The sequence below is a fragment of the Zonotrichia albicollis genome, chromosome 8 (assembly GCF_047830755.1).
Source record: "Zonotrichia albicollis isolate bZonAlb1 chromosome 8, bZonAlb1.hap1, whole genome shotgun sequence".
NCBI classification, from domain to species: Eukaryota; Metazoa; Chordata; class Aves; order Passeriformes; family Passerellidae; genus Zonotrichia; species Zonotrichia albicollis.
The window spans coordinates 3027042-3046117 of record NC_133826.1 but is presented as its reverse complement, the minus strand read 5'-3'; the positions used below and the strand labels follow the sequence as shown (position 1 = coordinate 3046117).

The 19076-nt window shown below is 44.0% G+C and overlaps 2 protein-coding genes across 3 annotated transcripts in view; one reads left to right on the top strand and one right to left on the bottom strand.

The window, feature by feature from the left end:
* Nucleotides 1–228: 228 nt before the first annotated feature.
* Nucleotides 229–13312, bottom strand: TM2D1 (TM2 domain containing 1). The gene is made up of 6 exons (XM_074545683.1): nt 13182–13312; nt 11865–11938; nt 9273–9381; nt 4937–5028; nt 2321–2394; nt 229–1124 (listed from the first exon to the last, which is right to left on the bottom strand). Exons 1-6 carry the CDS (start codon nt 13298–13300, stop codon nt 1014–1016), a joined length of 579 nt encoding a protein of 192 aa, XP_074401784.1. The 5' UTR covers nt 13301–13312; the 3' UTR covers nt 229–1013.
* A 2530-nt stretch (nt 13313–15842) lies between these two features.
* The window catches only part of PATJ (PATJ crumbs cell polarity complex component), a 145627-nt gene continuing 142393 nt past the window's right edge, over nt 15843–19076 (top strand). The window contains exon 1 of one of the 2 annotated variants that reach the window (XM_074545682.1): nt 15843–15989. The gene's annotated coding sequence lies outside the window, so the exon portion shown is untranslated. Of the gene's footprint in view, nt 16043–19076 lie in introns of both variants that reach the window. The other variant, XM_074545681.1, reaches the window with a different exon arrangement.

Sequence of the window (19076 nt, the reverse complement as noted above, 5' to 3'; positions counted from 1 at the left end):
GAAGGTGAAGAGAATCCTTAAAATTGGTCAAATAGCATGAAGATTTTGTTGACATGTTTTCTGTCTGTGTGTACATACTTCTCCTGAAAGAAACATCCAGTGAAATCCTGGTTGTCCAAAAGATTTTGGTCAAACTGCTTTGAAAGATACTGAATTTATTGCACTGAAACACAACTGACCCTTTTAAGGGCTTTAGTAGTATGAGGAATTCACTCTTAGGACACTCAGTAGCTGTAAAACACATACACACCAATTTATTTTCAGGAGAAAAAAAGTATTTATTTCACTATGGATGGTTGCAAGAGAGGAAAGAAAAAAAAATCAAAATAAGCATTACAATTATTTGTTTTTCTAACCTCAGGGCACCCCAACATCCACCCTTCTTTTTTTGTGATATGTCATCTACAGTTCTATTTTTTACACATCCATATTTCTACTATTGATCAGAACTTGACCAAATTTTGCAACTTGACTAAAATTTAAAGAAATAATTGTTTTAATTAACACAATTTCACAGGCTACACCAGCCTAAGATTTGGGTCTTAACAGGAGGGGGGAAAAAAAAGGCAGTTTGTGTGGTTGGGGATATTTAAGTTAATTTCCAAACTGCCATATGGACAGACCCCCCATGTGTATCCATGCTAAAACTCTTATAAATTTCAATGGAATAAATATCTGCATATTTATTTGAACAACTCTCTCTGCAGCTCTCTGTAACACTTTAAACGAAACAGACACAAGATCAGTGCAAATTGCAACAGTCTGCACGTTTCACAGATGATGTAACTCAGCAACAAAACCCTCTGCTCCCAGAAACAGAGCAGCCCCAAAGTTCCACCTTTGAGGTAAACGTGAGGAACTTTCACATTTTATCATCTTTGTTCACCGTGCATTTCTATCAATATTCCGTTCTGACGAGGGGTGACCAGCAAATCCTCAGCAATTCCAGTGGATCCAGCTGTAAAATGCAGCTGCACCTGTGGGTTTGTGGCACTCCCTGCCAGTCAGGGATGTCAGGGGTAGGTCTGCATTTTCCTGAAGGTTGCATTGGTGATGCTGAGCCGGGTCAGCCTGGCCCCGTAATAATCGATGATGTAGCTGGAGCCGTCGGAAGGGCCAACGATCTGCAAGACAGAAAAAGAACCAAGACTTTCCAATATGAAGTGAAATATATACTTTGTGCTAATGTCTCAATTACTGCTAATTTTCCCATCATAAAATTAGTCATGCTTAATTAGTCAAACAGAAACTAGATTTATTTTGAAGTTATGCTGCAGTTTAACTGTTTTAGCCAGCGCTGTCTCAGAAGGAACATTTCCCCTGGGCTTCTAATCAACCAAATTACACAGGCAGGCACTGGGACTCGGCTAATCCGAGCAGGGTTTGAGGCACAAAACCAGCCTAACAAATGAGTGGGCTCCAAACCACTTTTCCTGAACAAAGGAGGGTCGGCAGCAGAGAATTAGGCTGATGACAAGTGTCTTTGAAATACTGAACAGGTAAGGAATGAAGAGGAGGAGGAAAGATCATGGAGTTTTTGTTCTGGAAGTGCTAAATTGATGTGGAGTCACCAGGGAGATCAACAAGGAGAGATGAAAGATACTCTCAACTGGATCTGTTAAGTGCTCTGAGGCAGGATCACTGCAGAGCAGAGAAAGGAGTTTGAGAATGCACACAAAAGACAGATCCAAAGTGCACACTTTTAAAATATTTTCCTACAAACCCACAGAAACAACTCCCATGCCCACCATGGATTTTGAGCTCATCGCAGCCGATTTGCAATTCACGCTAAATGGCTGCGCTGCTGAATAAAACAATTTGGCAATTTCATGATGTCACAAGATGTCACCCCAGCTGGGGATTTAACCCTCGTGAATCCCTCAGTCACAGCTCTCTGCTGGTGAGGGCCTTGGGTTTGCAGGAGAGGTGGGAAATGGAAGGGGCAATGTCTCCTTTCATCAGCACAAGCACAGGCAAACACAGAACCTGGGGGCTCTGGGAGCAGCAGGACATCCCATGCTGAGTCCAACTCTGCCTCACACAAAAGTTCTGACCACCTGAATTTATGGTGCTGTGGTTTCCAAGCTATTCACTGTCACTATTTATAGATGGCTAATCTGAGTTTTAATTCCAACAGCAAATATATTGATATTTTGTGTCTATATTCTACAACACCAATCTCCAAGCAGAGCCAAAATAAATGCCTTGATTTTTCAATATCCAGTGGTTCTTAAGGCCAAAATGCTAACAAAGTGTTAGCAATCAAATCAAAGCTTTAAAAAACACAGATTTCTATCTTGTTTTGAAAGGCCTGACTTACCTGCATTGAAATAAGTATGAAATCAATTAGGCTCCCAATTCCACAAAACCCTACAGTGCAGAACTTTAACAAACCTAAAAAAGAAAAGTAAAATTTATTGTAGCTTTAAGCAATCCCTGGGATTTCATCACTGGTGGCAATCAAATCCAAACTCTCCCCTCATCCCACAGAATGTGTATATATATATATATATATATATATATATATATGTATCTGCATCTATCGAGAAGCAGACCTAAAGTTAAACTTATTTAATTATTAGGGGGAAAACCAAACCACATACTCATATTTTAACATCCTGAACCCACTTTAAAGATTTTGAATATTAACATTTGTTTTAACATCTAAATATTCTTAAACAAGGAAAGGCAAAAGTTGATAATCAGGTTACTGAAATATTCCTTTCACTGAGGCACAGACAGAAAAATCCCAATTTGAGCTAAAAAATTTACTTCTGAATAGAAAGAGACTTTCTACCACTTCATGAGCTGCAGCACATACTGATTTGATTTTCAGAACATGCAACTTTGGAAAACAATCCTTTGTATAATTTTTACATTTTTGCTGAAATATGAATTTCTTTTGAGTATATATTAAAAATATATCAACACTTCTTTTTAACTTGTATTCAAAAATGTTCGGTTTTATACAAATAAATTAAAGATTAATAGAAAATATGTGGGAATAACAACTGACAGATGAATGTTTTATTGGAAATTGTCCTGCAAGGCAGACTTCATTTGGAAAATGCCTTCAGAAAAAAGAGGCTGGCTTAAATTTATGGTTTTTTTAATATTGATATTTTCTTGTACAATGAATGTAATCCAGAGAGAACTATATATGAGAATATATATATGTATAGATGTATATGTGACCTAGAGAGAACTATATATTTTTGAATATTATTTCAGAGGAAGATCTTGGTTAATCCCTCTCTCCAAAGCTCCAACGTGTCCCTGAAGCACCTGCTCTCCCAGGGCTGTGTATGGGGCTGCACAGGGAAGCTGTGGCTGAATCCCTGCATTTGTCAGCTTGGAGGGAGCTCTGCACAGGCCAACCCAGGGAAGGTGTCCCTGGCCCTGGAACCTTTACTTAAGCAATGGATGGAGGAACTGTTTCTGAACCTGGCATTTATTTCTGGAGTGCAGGGTAAAGTTGGCTTTTTCTCTTCCTCCTCACTTCCCTCCCTACAAGCAGATCACACTGAGAAAATAAACTGCTCTGAAGTACAGAGGGAAAAAAATAGTGTTGTTCTACAGTAATAACTCCTGGTTTGGTTCACAGTGTGTGGGAGAGGAAGAGGTTGCCTTCCTGATTTCTTTATACTCAATAGCTTGTTTGTATTTGTGTGCTCTTTAAACAAAAGAGAAGGGGAAAAAAATAAACCAAAGAGCATTTACAGTCTTCATTACACTTGCAAAAAAGATTTCAGTGCCATTAACCTTTCTTAACCATTTTTTGCCAAGGCACAGATGACCCAAGAAATCCCTAATCAGCCACTGTAAAGGAATCCAATGGGATGATTTTTATTCTTTTCTACTCTTACCTATTTGCTTTTCAAAAGATTGAAAATCTGGCTTTGGAAGAGTTTAATTTTAAATATTAACTCTGGCTACTGGCTACAGTATAATCCAGTAGGGTTAAAGCATTAGTCATAAAGAACTTCTACAAAAGAATTAAGGATTTATGAATCTATATTACCACAATATATTAAAAATAATTACTGCAAATTATTATTCCAAATCCAGTGGTACAAACAAATAATGCACCTGACTGACTGCTTTCAAAAATGTATCTTTTTGTGACACAGATGGACAAAGTAAATGCTAATTATAGAATCCCAGGGATAAAAGACATGGATGTTAATCAAGATTATAGAAAAGGACAGATAATGTCATTTAAAAGAGTTAGCATTTAATGGGCAGAAACTCAAAATTTCTGGCTGAAGTGACAGCAACACATACAGCTTTTTCCACATCACTGCTCCATCCTATCTATACTTAAATTCACTGCCTTTGTCCAGCTCAGAAACAAGGCTGTGAGGGCAGTCCTGCCATAATAAGGTATTTCCATTACTTAAAAGCCATTGGCACCATCATCCTGGGAATGAGGTCCTAAAAACTAGAGAGAGGTTTTATTAGGAATCCCAGCTTCTGCAGAATTGTTATTAATACTGTGAGTTATCCTGAAGGTGTGCATTTGCCAGAACAGTAAAACACCAGGTTTACTGTAAAATCTGTCCACTCTTTTCCTGGTGAAGTCAAGTCTCATTTAAGGCTGGCACATGAGGCAAAGCCACTTCTGCTCCAGTGCCTCACAAAAAATGCTGTGATAAAACATCAATGCAAAGCAAAACTTTGAGTAGCAATAACCACATTTGCTTATTAGGATTTTATCTGCTGGACACTGCATCTCCATTTGTCAGCACTCCAGCAGAAGAGCAGGCTGAGGGTAATGCAGCACTTTGTCTCACTTGACCATGAATAAGGATTCTAGTTTTAAATATTAAAACTGTGACTGTCAGCCTTCATTACTCAAAATAAGAGTATACACATATAAGTGTAAGAATATAAGAATAAGATTTTCCTCAAAGAAAAAATTAAGGAATAAACTTACCTAATGCAGGATATCCTAGATAAAATCTATCTGCTCCCAACCATCCAAGAAATAAGGACAGAGCCACTGCCACTTTGTAGGAGTATCCATTTCTGCCAAAAGAAACAAGCAATGTAGATAATGACTGCAAAATATATCCACTCATACTTTTGACTGTTAAAGTAGTGACTCATTTTCCTGCTGCTCTGGTTTTAAATAAAAACAACAGACTTGTTATTTATCTTCAATTAACGGCCAGGGAATTGATAATGTTAAGCTTTCAAACTGGGAAGGCATCCTCCATAAAGGAACCTCAGCTGCTGCAACTCAACTGTACTCTTACAGAATACAGATTATTCTGAAACTAAATGATGATTTCTTGTCAAGACATAATTCAGTTGCTGATCCATCCCCAGCTCCACAGAGCAGCTCCTAGCAGTGCAGCCCTACTGAGACAAGGCCAGGAAGGCAGGAGGGGTGTGAATACTGTCTGCAGGCATTAGTCTCACACGCAGCCAAATGGAGAGGAACAGGACAGGCAGGTGAGATGTCAGCAGAGACAGTAATTGCCACGAGATCTGAAGGAGAAATGAACCATGGCCACCGGCTGAAGAAGCTGCAGGAAGGATTCAACAAAAAAGAGTAAGTCTTGGATTCACTCATTACACTGTAAATGGCACAAAGTCACAATGAAAGGAACTGTTGACAGCACAGGGATGCACGGGGGTAGAGAGGAGCTCTCAAGTTAAGCTTCCCATGGTTAGTCATACAAAATAAACAGATAGAGCAGACTTTTTCAGACTTGTCCTAATTGGAACCATTCTTGCCAACAGCTGGAGCGATGCAGCCACCAAACCACCTGTAAGTGCAGTCCCTGCTGGAGAACCTTGCACTAATAAGGGAGCTAAAAACATATTGCTCTCAATGCTGGAACTGCTGCCTCGGCCAACAGCGAGCTCCTGAACAGCAAACCCAAATGTAATTAGAACTGAAAAATATTCAGTAATTCACTGTTTTGATACGTGCACCACTACGTGCCAGCAATTATTTAATAGGCCCAAATTAAACTCTTGGTTGACAGTTGAATAAAACAGTCTCAAAAAGACAGTAGCTGACAAAAGTCCAAGCACTTTTATTAAGCATTTTCAATGCCAAGCAGAGACCTACCTTTTTTGCTTATTATCTAAATTTGCTGACTTTAAAACCTAATGGCAACATTAAGTGATTAAACCGTGACTTCTACCTCAGGATTTGTTACTTGGTGTTTATTAGCAACACGGAACACACAGGGCATTCCTGGAACCCAATGTAACGTAAATTATCATCTTTAGAACTGTCTTGTTTCCACTGTAAAGAACACTAATGGGTTTATTTAAAACTCGAGGTAAACTGTTGGAAATTGTTTATCAACTACAAAGTGTCAACAGCCCTCCAAGGACACTAAAGCATAAAAAGAGCTGTTACATAAAAAATGGGAACACGTTTTAATTTTGCTCCTGATCACAGCTAGCAATAAACGGAGCCCTTGCCTGTGCACTGAGATGCTTCTGAAAGCACAGGAGTTTCTGCAGCCTCATCAACATCAAACTGACAGGCAGAAGAAATCCAGTATGAAGGGGAAGCACGAGAGCACTGTAACAAACAAGGCTGCATCCACTCTGTTTCCTTTGCCTTGCTCCTTCAGACAAAACATGCACAAAGAGTAAACCAGTGAGGAGGAAAATGACACATCCTGAGCATCTGAAGGAATTTCTACAATTGGGTAAAAAGATACAATTTCTTGTCAGTTCCTCTTTTTATTTTCTCTTGCTTCTCAGCCTCATCCAGCCTTTATCTTTTCTGCATGCATTTCTTCCATTTGCCAAGTTAAAAACTTTTCCTCCCAGCTCTTCTACAGCAGTTGACAAGAGCAGGTGCTGCTGTGGGTTGCTCTTCCAGGGTCTCTTGGCTCTGCTCAAAGACCTGTCCACACTGAACTCCATGAATTTCACAGAGAATTTCATCATTCCAAGGCCTCCCTCCCTGGAATGGCAACATTTCAACAATGGACGTTTTAACTCTGCAGCATCAGGGCCTGCACAATATTAAATATATGATAATGCCAATCTGGGGGGTTCTAGAATTTGCCCAAAAAATAAGATCTACCTCCAAAACATCAGATTAAAGCCAAACCCAATCTTGACTCCCAGTACTTCTTTATTGGAACAACCTTACAAGCTTTTCCTTGAATTATTACTGGGATACCTGAACTTGAACATATCCATGCACACAACCAAGGAACATCTCTTGGTCTTGCTCTAAAATAACTGGACCCCAACTTAGCCAAAACTAAGTTACACTTTTGGCTAAGGACAACTTGCTGATTTGTCCTTCACAAAAGCTGGGGGTAGAGATTCACCTGCTGTCCCCATGCTGGGACAATCCTGCCATGGGAAAATGCCTTCTCAAACTCATTTTCTGGCTAAATGATGTGCAGTTATTTCTACAGTTACAGTTGCTACCAAAACTCAGTAAGATGCTGAAAAACCTCCAAAAACCAGCAGAAAAGGCAGGGCTACTGTTGTAATAGTAAGCTGGAGATTCTGCTTAAAATAATATTTCTAACACTTAGGTAACATTTAAAGTGTCTCATAAAAAGTCTGTCAGTGACTGGCCCACTTTTTAAATAAATGAACAGATGAAGGATGGTGATATTAATCTTGCTGCCATTTTTTACTGGATTTAGGACATTATGAAGGACATCCTTGTGTAACTCTATCTACGTTCAGAGTTGCATTTTACTGGAATTTTCAGTCCAAAAAGGGTTCTCGTCTCTTTCTGCCATACCAACTGTTGAGGGACTGGAAAACAGTTGTTTCAGCAGTGCAACCATTGATTATTCATTATAAATAACAGTCATGATCAAGTAACAGATATTGTAGGAAGGAGGACATTTCTCTGCCTACAGACCTGGATTTTAATAAATAAGTGCACCTTTAAAAAGTGTTACTAGAAAATATGCTAAACCAAAAATATATGTATACAAAAAAACCTCCAAACATAGAAATTGCCATCTAATCTAAAGAGGAAGCAATTTCACTAAACTAGTATAGCTCATCTTCTCCTCAGCCCCCATCACAGATGGGACTGAAACACAATTGTTTCTGGACAAAAATGTGACTGACGTCTACTTTGCTGGCATTTAAATCTGATTAGATGTAATAATATGTTTTCTTCAGTTTGCTGAGCTTTGACTGCTGAGAAGACTAAATACAGAGAAAATATTTATGAAACTAAGAGGCAGAGCTGTACTTCTGAGTTAGGCAAATTACTGAGCAGCAAGCAGCACATCAGAGTTATCTGCCCACTAGAGTGATAGGGAGGTATCCTGTATTAATTCCCAAAGATTCCAGTAGGACAAAAGAGAAAGGTTCCAGAGTGAATCCCAGAAAAAGAGGAAACAAATGGCAGGGACAGGTGCTGGCTGATCATTAGCACTGGCCAGTTGGACCATTTATTGGTAGCCAGAGCTCTCCACCACTCACAATGTGCTTTACAAAAAGGAGGTCCATCATTCATGTACCAGAAACAGGCACTGTGGATCGGATTAAACACTAAAGTTGTTTCAAAACAGAAACAGTTTCTGTTATAGATTTTGGGGGGAGCTGCAGAGATCCTGAAGCTCCCCTAAAATTCACGCATCACAGAACTTCAGCTGCAGCCACAGGCACACTTTAAACTGGCATGCAGCACTGAGCAGCACAGCCCTGTCCAGCCCTCCTTTGTCCTCTCTGCTTTATCCTTGAGTCACCCTCATCCCTGCGCTGGCAGCAGCACTTGAAGCCACTGCTCTGTGACTCAAACTGGGGAACTGATCCAAGGCAGCTCCAAGCCAGGGCAGCTCCCTGATGTCCTGGGGTCTGTCAGGGAAGGGGATGGAGGGGGTCCCCAGCAGCTCCTTCCAGCAACTGGGCTGATTTTAAACACATGTGAAATGTGGCCTCAGCATTTGGAGCAAAATTTTGCCAAGCTGAAGTACAAAGTAATAAAGCAAAGGTAAAAGAATAAGGTAAAGCAAAGACACAAACATAACTAAATAACAAAAAAAGGACAGACTGACAGATTTCCATATGAGCATGCACATTTAGAGCAACCTGGAGGTGTCCCTGGCCATGGCAGGGGGCAGAATCAGATGGGCTTTAAGATCCCTCCCAACCCAACCCTTGCCATGACCCCGTGTTGCATCCTTGTAGTGTTTATTAGAGGATTAACTACTGGGCAAAATGTGCATGGTTCTGTCTTACTTCTATTTTCCTTCTGCCAACAGAGCATACAATTTTGGACAAACTTGGGTTTTTCAGATCCAAAGAGTACTCACACATTGCGACACTCAATGGGCTTGTAAAATCCAACTTCCTGTCCCGTAAAGACTTTCTCTATGCCAAGGTGATCTCTGCAAGTAATGTTTGGTGCTGGCAGACATTGAACTGAGGACAGAAAATGATTTGATATTAAGCAGTAACTGACACTCAGAGCGGTTTTCTGACCACACACAAGTGAAACAAATTAAGTTCTACTGTGCAAGTCTTGATACAAAGCACAGTTCACACACAATTACTTGTTTAAAACATTTTTTAAGTCAGTCCTACCACTAAATTGTAGTTTTTCTTTGCTACATTTTAAGCAATATATACAAACCTAATTGCTGCCCCAATTCTGTTGTAATTTCCACTCTGGCTTCAATATGAGTCAATGAGAAATCTGAAGCTGACTTACAGAGATTTTCATCATGAGAACAGTCAAATACTGGAACCAGTTGCCCATGGTCATGCCATCACCATCCCTGGAGGTTTGCAAGGTCTGACTGCACAAAGCCCTGAGCAACCTGGTTGGAATTCAGTGCCAACACTGCTTGGAGCAGGAGGTTGGACTATGCAACTTCCTCAAGGGTCTTTCTACCCAAATTATTCCATTTTTCTTGACTCTTAGGGGAACTAAAGTGGAAATCACAGCAGAAAGTCACACCTGCTAAAGTTTGCAATATATTACTAGAATATCAGTCACTCTCCAGTGCTGTAGTCTGTAGTTTTAAAGGGATAAATATCTGTCCTTTACCCACTTTCTATCAGCTTTCAGTATTGTGAATCCTGTTGGTTAATTCCAACAAAACTGCAAGCCAGGTTTAACATTCCTTCCAGATTTTCCAATAATGCACACAGGCAAGAGATGGATTTTTTTTAATGCCTATCCATATTGCATAGGGCCAAAAAATAAAGATTTATGTGTGGACTTAACTGCTATAAAATCTTACATGGATTTTACACCCCATCCCTGGAAGTGTCCAAAGCCAGGTTAAACAGGGCTTGGAGCAGCCTGGGATAGTGGAAGTTGTCCCTGCCCATGGCAGGGGGTGAAATGAGAAGATCTTTAAAGTCCCTTCCAACCCAAATCATTCCATGATGCTACTGATCAATGTGCCTAATATAAGGCAATTACAAAACTAAACATTATTTCTTGTAAAGTAAGTTAAGCAATGAAGTTTTTTCCATTATTAGAATAAACCCAGCACAGTTGAGATACATTGATACAGGAAAGGCCACTGTTCTCTTCTCAGTGTCACTCCAAACACTCCAAACCTTCTACTCAATGACACAACTTTGCTGCTTTGAATTGAACCCCTGTTTGTCTGGGTGAGGGATCACAGAAAGTGATCAGAAATTGTAGCACTTCAAGCATGATGCAGAAATTAACTTTTCATTACTTAGGTAATACTGAAAATAAGCAATTCAGATACTGTGAGGACAATCTAAAAACTGGGGTGTGTGTGTGTGTAAAAATGCTGCACAAAGAAACAGTGTTAATTAATTCAGCCACTTGTCCTACTCTGAAGCTTATCTCCTGTTCAAAAGTGCAGTGTATTTAATACAATCACATGGCAATTAGTTTAACAACTGATAATCTTCAGTTAGGATCAATCTCAAACTGTGCAGTATTTTTTCTGGTCTCTGACTGCCCATTTATAGTCAGGGACACAATGTAAAAGTGATGGAAAGAACTGAAAAAACTTTATTTAAAGGATCCACTGTGCATTATTTAAAGGATGCACTGTGCAAAGTATTTCCATCCAGTGTCTGAAATTATTTGGAAAACCTTCACTGTCCCAGAAGAAAGTCATTCAGCACTTATAGGAAGCAAAATATGAACACAGATGAATTTTGTGGGCTCCCCATCCCTGGAAGTGTCCCTGGACAGGGCTGGGAGCACCCTGGGACAGTGGGAGGTGTCCCTGCCATGGCAGGGGGGGCACTGGGTGAGCTTTAAGGTCCCTTCCCACCCAAACCATTCTGTAATTCCATGAGTTTAAATCAGGGGTGCACATAAAGAGAACTTGCTGTGCTATCAAACACAGACCATTTATTTCAATGCCTGGGAACATCAAAGTTAAGCACAGGTAGGAAAATAAGTAATCAAATTAGGAATTTTTCTGTTGTGCTCTGAAGTATGTCAGAACTGAACATCAAATAAATGTGCTTTCAAAATAGAGTCTCATGCACCAAAAACTGGTGATGATGGGAGGCACTATGTTGCCTTAAGAAAAAAAAAACCTTTAAAATTAGAAGATTTTGAAGGCTGTTCTGTCACATGTCAATTCTTTTAATAATTCTATGCAAAATCAGTGTGACAGGAATGGTTTGTTTTAATCACAGTGGTGCAGGACAGAGCCTAAAGGGTGTAACATACATTGAAGAGATTTACCAGAAACCTCACTTACAAAAGTACCAATCACAGACAGAGTATTTATTCCTGTTTAGTAAAGCACCCAATCCACACAAGTGTTTTGGGCTTTCAGACTAATGATATTACTAATCCCATCTTTTAGAAAGCTCATCAAGTAGATACACAAACGGGCAAATTGAACACTTCCTTGAAAAAAAATTAGTTAATCAATATATAAGTTAGAAATCCTTACCATATGCTGTGTGATTTGTGCAATTCATTGGTTCTTGTGTGCTATTGTCTATTTTAGGCTCATCACACATATATGTTCAGGTAATTGAGGAAAACAGTTTTCATATCAAACACTACAACAGGTTTAACAGTAATTTATTCCACCCTCTTTAAACCCCCAGGATTTAAGATGCACCTTGATGTTGGTGCCTACCCATCCCCCAAAAGAGGAGCAGCACATTACCATGCAGCAAATCTGCTAATCCAATTTAATACACCAATATATCGCATAAGCCCCACGTTTAATTAGTGCTGCAGTCAGCACTACCTAAAGGAACTACAATATTTATCAGTCACAGCCTCTGTATTTGGAGGCAACAAGGTAGCACACGCCTCATCTGTTCCCTTATTTAAATACCACAGTGCCTTGAAATTGAGGCATTTGGTTGAGGAAATTTAATATACGGGAACACGCAAAATTCAACGAACGCGTAAAAATGAGCATCTGAAACGGCAGGAATTTGGTGCAGGAACAAACTGAGAAGGAACTGACTTCCAAAGGTCTCAACTCCCACAGCCAAGTAAAGCAGGAGGTGAAGCAAGCTTTTCCAAGATTTGCTTTCCTGACACTTCTGATCATCAAAAAATGTCAGCTGCCATCAACCAACATGTTCTGGGGAGGGCAAGAGGTGCCTTGGAGAGCCAGGAGCCTCGCACCTCCTGCTCCTCGGAGCTGTGCTGGGCATAGAAACACATTATTTGCTGAAAAAAATGGTGAAAAAAATGGCAAAGGCTCCACGTCTCGCTCCTGCAAATAATAAATAAGGTGGCAGAGCGGGCTCTCTCATCCCATGGCAATCTCTTTGAAGGACACCTCAAGCACGCACTGGGGCACACACAGTACCACCAGAAATCACAAAATTAATTAGGTTGGAAAAGCCCTCTGAGACCATCGAGTCCAGCCTGTGACTGATGCCCTCCTTGTCACCCAGATCAGAGCACTGAGTGCCACACTCAGGCGTTCTTTGGACACCTCCACACCCCTGGGCACCCCTTCCAATGCCTAATCACCCTTTTTGTGAATAAATTCCCCCTGATGCCCAACCTGAACAATACCTGGCGCAGCTTGAGGCCGTGTCCTCAATTCCCGCACCCTGAGGAGCCCTGTCCCGCTCCTGCCAGCCGAGACCCCCTCGGGGCTCCCATCCTGAGCTTCCCCGACCCCTCGGCCCTGCCCGGCCCCTCACGGTCCCCACCGCCCCTTGCCCTACCCCGCCTCACACCGGGCCCACCGCCACAACAACCGCCCCCGATCCGACCCCGGCCCCGCTCAGGATATTGCCCCAGCCGCAGCTCCTCGCATTTGAGCGGCGGCTCCGAGCCCGCTGCTCCCTCCAGGGCTGCGAAGCAGAGGAGAAGCAGGACCAGCGCCTCAGCCGCGCCGCTCCGGGCGGCCATGACGGGACCGCCGCCGCCGCCGTCAGCTGACCCGGGGAGGAGCGGAGCGGCCCTGCCGCGGGGAGAGACCGCGATGGCTGCGGGGAGAAACAGAGGGAATCCCGAGGTGTTCGTAGCTTGCTGAGGGTACGGGTTAGGCTTTTTTGGGACCTTAAGGATTTTTTTGAGTGGTGGAGGGTGACCTCATTAAATATGGCGGGCGAGGCCGCGCTGAGGGCAGAGAGCGCCCTCACTCAAGATGGCGCTGGCCGGGCCCGGCGCTGGGACGGGCGGGGTGGCGCCCCGAGTAAAAATGGCCGCGCCCGCCGGCGGCCGGCACAGCCCGCGCTTTCCCGCACTAAAGATGTCGTGTGTGAGGGCCCCGGGATGGAAGGGAGACGTGAGGAGCCCTGAGGCGGCTCCCGCAGCGGGGCTGGGGCCGCTCCGGGTGCTGGCACCGCGGGCAGGACTCGCCCTGAACGGAGCGGCGGGGCCGGGTGAGGTGAACCCTCCCCGCTCTTCCAAACACCCATGCTATGGTATTAGTCCACCCGGCAAAATCGCACCTCTGGGTGTCCCCGCTGGTGTCTGGAGTTTGCTGGGAAGTTGAATAATGTGTTGAAAAAGCCCAGCAGAAGTTAAAGGTGTGACGTGCCAAACCTGGTTAACCCAGACTGGCGCATCCCCTGTCATCCAGGTGGGCCTGGTGTGCTGACACTGTGTCCAGCACACCCACAGCAGTCAGATTAAAGAAATAAATTGAAAATCTTAACCTGTTTTCATATAAAACTGCATTGTTAAAAATGCCCTTTATTTCAATTTTTAAATGAATACAGAATTCCAGGAGCAGGCAAGCTTTTCATCAGCATTTGCTCTTCACAACGTATTTTGTCGTGATTACAAACCTTTCCCTATTTTCACTAACATGACAGTTATTAATTGTTTTTCTATTGCAGTTCTTTCAGGTTTCTCTGGTGTTTGAAGGCATCAGTTTTCCACTTATAAACTACTAAGGGATCTGGAGTGCTTATAGGAGATGGAGAGGTCCTTTGGATTAAACACATCCAGGAATGGCAACACCACTGTCCCAAGTTTACATCTGCTCAAGGAGCGTTTCCTGAAAAACAAGTAGGGGCCTAAAAACTGGAAAACCGAACCTAAAAAGCTGGAAAAACAACTCTGAAATAGTACTGAGGAGAATACCATCACTACCCATCCTTTCTGGAAGTCTTTTGGGTTATCTGGGCATTATTTTGGTGGGTGGTGACTTGTCTGGAGCCTGTCAGTACCAAAGAAGGTACCAGATAGTCCAGGAATCCACGGAAGCGCGGATTTAAAACATGTGGATGGCTGACAAAGAGCTCAGCCAGCGATGTGAAATATTGCCATCTAACAGCTTTTGGGGAGATTTCGCATAAACTGAATTGGCAGCCTGGAGTTCAGCGGGCAAAGCATGCAAATGAAAATTGATACTCCTCTCAGCGACGGGCAGCGAAAGGGCAGGGCCGGAGCGCGCTCCGGGATGAACTCAGCGCTCAGAGATGGAGACGGAGGTGCACTGATGGGAAAAGTGCCCGGCTCTTCTGTCTGCGGCGCGTCCCTCGCGTGGATAAATACACCGCTCGCTGTTCATCACTGTCAGGGAAATTGTCACTTCTCACCAGCGCCACATTAATTAAAAGTGAGAGTTGGGGCCGGGCAGCTGAGCGCTCGGGATCCTTCGGAAGGGGGATGGAGTGGTGTGTTCTTAGCAAAACACCGCTCAGTGAAACCAAACGGGTGCCAGAACAGGGGAAATCAATCTGAACTCATGAGAAATTGATTTCCAAACCTCCTGTTACCCCGTTCAGCCAACGGGGCCATGTAAGGTCACCAGACAGGCTCATGATACTGTGTAGCAGAATAAAAATTCTATTTATCAACTTTGACCATTTTATGTGCGTATATATAATTGTAGTAAGTCAGCAGACTAATGTACAGGTTTCAGAAAGCACACACAGTTCACACAGTTAATTTCAACTAAAATGGTGCCTGCTCACTATTTTGTGACTAGCAGGAGGAGAATTTTGTTTCTATTGCCATCCTGGACAATGTTCTGTGTCTTGGAAGCCGCAGTGACATTGTGTGTGTGCTTTAGGGTGCTGTGGGGGAATCCCTTTACTCCATCCGAGTTTTCCTATGGTTTTTTGCCATTCCCTTTTGTGAAGTGGTGGGGGCTGCGCTGCTGAGCAGAGCATATTATTATAAAAATATTATTTTACCCATATTAGATTCACCCGAATCTACACCCCTGTGTCCCAAAGGGAACAGAGCCCTCACACCAAGCCGGGTCTACGTGCCTCTCTGTAGGGAGTTCAAAACACAGAATCACAGACTATCACTGAGTCTGGACCCCGATGTGCTGCAAATAAGTGAAAAATAAGCTTTCCTTCAACATTTACACACGCGGTTTGCCTTCACTGGGGAGGCTGGAGGCAGATCCAAGCTACGGCGGGTCAGGCTCACCTGGAAACAGACTAGAAATGAATTTCGGCTGTGACCCGCAAGCGCTGCACTTCCCGCGGCGGCCGGAGCCCGTGTCCCGGCGGAGCGCGGGGCCGGGAGGGGCCGGGCCCGGCCGTCCCTCGGGAGGCGGCTCTCCTGCCGCGCCGCCCCGGCTTCCTGCGCCGCAGGTGAGCCGGGATCGGCCCTCGCTTCCCCTTCCGCCCAGGTGAGCGCCGCCGGCCATCCCCGCTCCCCGAGCTCCCCGCAGCCCGCCCGCAGGTACCGCGGCCGCCCCGGGCATGGCACGGCTCGGCTGGGATGGGGTGGGAGGGAGGAGGGCACGGGCAGTCGGCGTGGACCAGGGGTGAATTCCCCTTCGGACACGGCCATGTGGATCACTGGGTGAAATGTGTGCGTGAAAATATAAAGGGGATAAAAACCTGTGTTTATGTGTAACAAGTATTGCGACCTGGCAAGAGGATGGAGCTGGGCTCTGCCCGCTGGTGCCAAGCAATAGCACAAGAGGCAGTGGGTAGGAGCTGATGCCCAGGAAGTTTCTGCTGGGTGTGAGGATGAACTTTTTCCCTGTTAGGATGGCAGAGCAGTGGAATTGATTGTCCAGAGCGGGTGTGGAGTTTCCCTCACTGGGGGCATTCCAGAACCATCTGGACTCAATCCTGTGCCTTGTGCTCAGGGATGGCCCTGCTTCAGCAGGGAGGTTGGACCAGATGACCCAGCTGTGTTTCCTTCCAAGCTGACCCATGCTGGAATTCTCAAAGGGTTTCCAACCATCTCCTGCTTCCAGAGCCAGCCCTGTGAACAGCAGCCATGCCCAGGATACCAGCCTGCCCTCATCCAGGGCTCCCATGTGAAAGCCCTTCTGGCACCAGGGACCTCAACAAGTCCCTGAGAGCCTGACAGGGCAGGGCTGAGTGACTGCCGATGGCAGCCAAGGGCTCTCCATGGCACTGGAGCCATCCTGGTGCTGTGTTGTTGTGCAAACAGTTCCCATTGCTCCGAGAGGCTGGCTCATCGGGAGGAGAGCAGGGAACTAACACACACCTGTTGCAACACTTCCCATCCAGGGCCTGTCAGCCCAGGGATTCTTAGCAGAGCAGGTTTTTGCTTTGTTTACGGGTGGTTAATGGGAACACAGTTCTTCCGCATTCCTTTGTGATTTGTGACCCTTGGAAGTTCAGCGTGGTTCCAGGTCTAACAGCTCTGTTCCCTGTGATTTGTTAGTTGTGCACACTGTCATCAAAGTACCTAGGATTTATTGAGAATGACAATATTTAGATACTGAGATTGAGTTTTCCATGAGAACAAGCTTCTGAGACCATGTTTTTGCTTGGTGGAGAGCAGCTTTGGCATGAGCTCTAACTTCTGTCAGACAGCAGGGAACCCACACCAGCGCTTCCCTGGAGGCTGAAGTCCACAGGAATTCAGGTTCTGCTTGCTAAAGCTCCCATGCCTGCAGAGTGAGTGAGGCTCCTCTTGATCTGCACCAAGACTGGTAATCACAGGTGCACAGTGCTGTGTTTTCTTCACTTTCCTCCTCCTAAATATTTTCAATAATATTTAGCTGTGACCCACTACACCTTGAAGATGTGTGGTGTATCAGCGCTCAGGTACTCACAGAAGTATTCAATTTTTTTCCTTCTGTCAAGTGCCTGGAGCACTCAGTGTGTGCTCAACAGCATTTTTGTAAATCCTGCACAGAGTAGAGGTGGTTTCAGAGGAAAGGTGTGTGCGCTCTGTTTGGTCTGACTGAATTTTTCTGTACAGTATAAGTAAAACTGAGCAAAACACTTGGTACAATAGTGGTTTTTCACAGTATGGAGTCACTTGATGGCATGTAAACTATAAAATTTTGGCTATCTGAAGTTCATCTGATGGCATGTTAGGACAATTTAGGATTAAGATCACACTGACAAATGCTGGTTTCCCTTGCTTTTGCTTTTATCAACTTTTAAACTGAAATTTTCCGAGTCAGAGTTCTCTGTGATGAGGAGGATGATATGCACTGAATTAGTCACTCATGATAACAGGGCCAGGAAAAATTCCAACTGCATTAGTGTAGAAAGGTGACTTTGGATCGGGATGAGCCCTTTGGCTGCTGAGGCTGGTGGTGTTAGAAGCCTTTGAGAAGCAGCAGCAGTTGGTCAGGCGCTTGTGGGCATTAATATCCCCAAAGTTTCCAGCCAGGCTGAGTGGGGAGAGCTTCCCACAAGGCTGGACTTTTCCTGGAGGGATGCAGGTTCTTGGAGGCTCAGTTAAAGGATGTGGGGCAGAGGTGGCTGTGGATGGGTGGGGAAAAAGGGGCAGGAGAAGCTCTGCTGGCTGAACTGTGCCCTCCTCCAGCAGCAAAGCTCTCAATTTGCAGCTTCCAGCAGCCCTTTGTGGAGGGCAGCTGTTTGTCAGGGCTGCTGTGGGATGTTGGGATGCCGTGCTCCCCTCTGGCTCTGGGATGTGCCAGGGCTGAACATCTCCACGCAAGTGGCAGGGGGGTGATGGCAGTGGAAGACTGAAACCTTTCAGCTCTTCTGATGACCCTCTGCTGGCACCAGCATGGGGGAATTCCTCTTTCCTTGTGCTGCTTTTGAAGAAGATCCAAGTCTTGGGATTCCATACAAATCCTTCTGAAGCTTTCCCACTCCCTCGGATGCGCTGGGGTCAGCTCTCAGAAGTGAAGACAGTGGAACCCCAGTTGGATGCTGTCCTGGGGTTACAAAGCCCTCAACCTCCTGAAATTCATCATTTTCTCGATGATTTTATGGTTATGTTGGAAGTTGTGACATAAATGTTGAACTGAGGTTTCCAGTAGGATGAATAAGCATCCATAGGAGTTGGAGACTGGAGCTGGGATGTGGAGTGCACTAACTGATTTTAACAGGACGAACCAAAGTGTTTTGCATCATTCTTCAAAATTAATGCCTAGGAATGGACTTTCTAATATATCAACTGTTTGCTGACACTCTGCCTGGACTTAGAGTGTGTTTGGAAAGTGTTTTGTGATAAATTGTTTGGGCTGTTAAACAGAGAGATCAATAATACTTGGAGTTGTGAGTTTCTCTGGTGCCCAATGGCAGGTATTACAGACCAGTCCTCAGCTATCCATTACTTGAAAACTCTAAATTAGTTTGTATTTTCAGGGATCCCTTCACACCAGAAGGAGCTGTTTGCTTTAATTTTTTCCTCCCCACTCTCTTATGAAAGAAAGGAGAATAAAGAAATACTGAGTGTACATAGCATATTGTTTTAACATACTGTACAAAACCAAAAATAATCACTAAAAAAGCGTTGCAAGCTGTCT

Excerpts from the sequence above, each read along its gene's own strand:
- TM2D1 (XM_074545683.1), bottom strand. The coding sequence starts at position 13,300 with ATGGCCGCCCGGAGCGGCGCGGCTGAGGCGCTGGTCCTGCTTCTCCTC. Across the intron at positions 5,029-9,272 it reads CCCATTGAGTGTCGCAATGT|AAATGGATACTCCTACAAAG; the intron begins GTGAGTACTCTT and ends TTCTTTTGGCAG. Across the intron at positions 1,125-2,320 it reads TCATACTTATTTCAATGCAG|ATCGTTGGCCCTTCCGACGG; the intron begins GTAAGTCAGGCC and ends TCTGTCTTGCAG.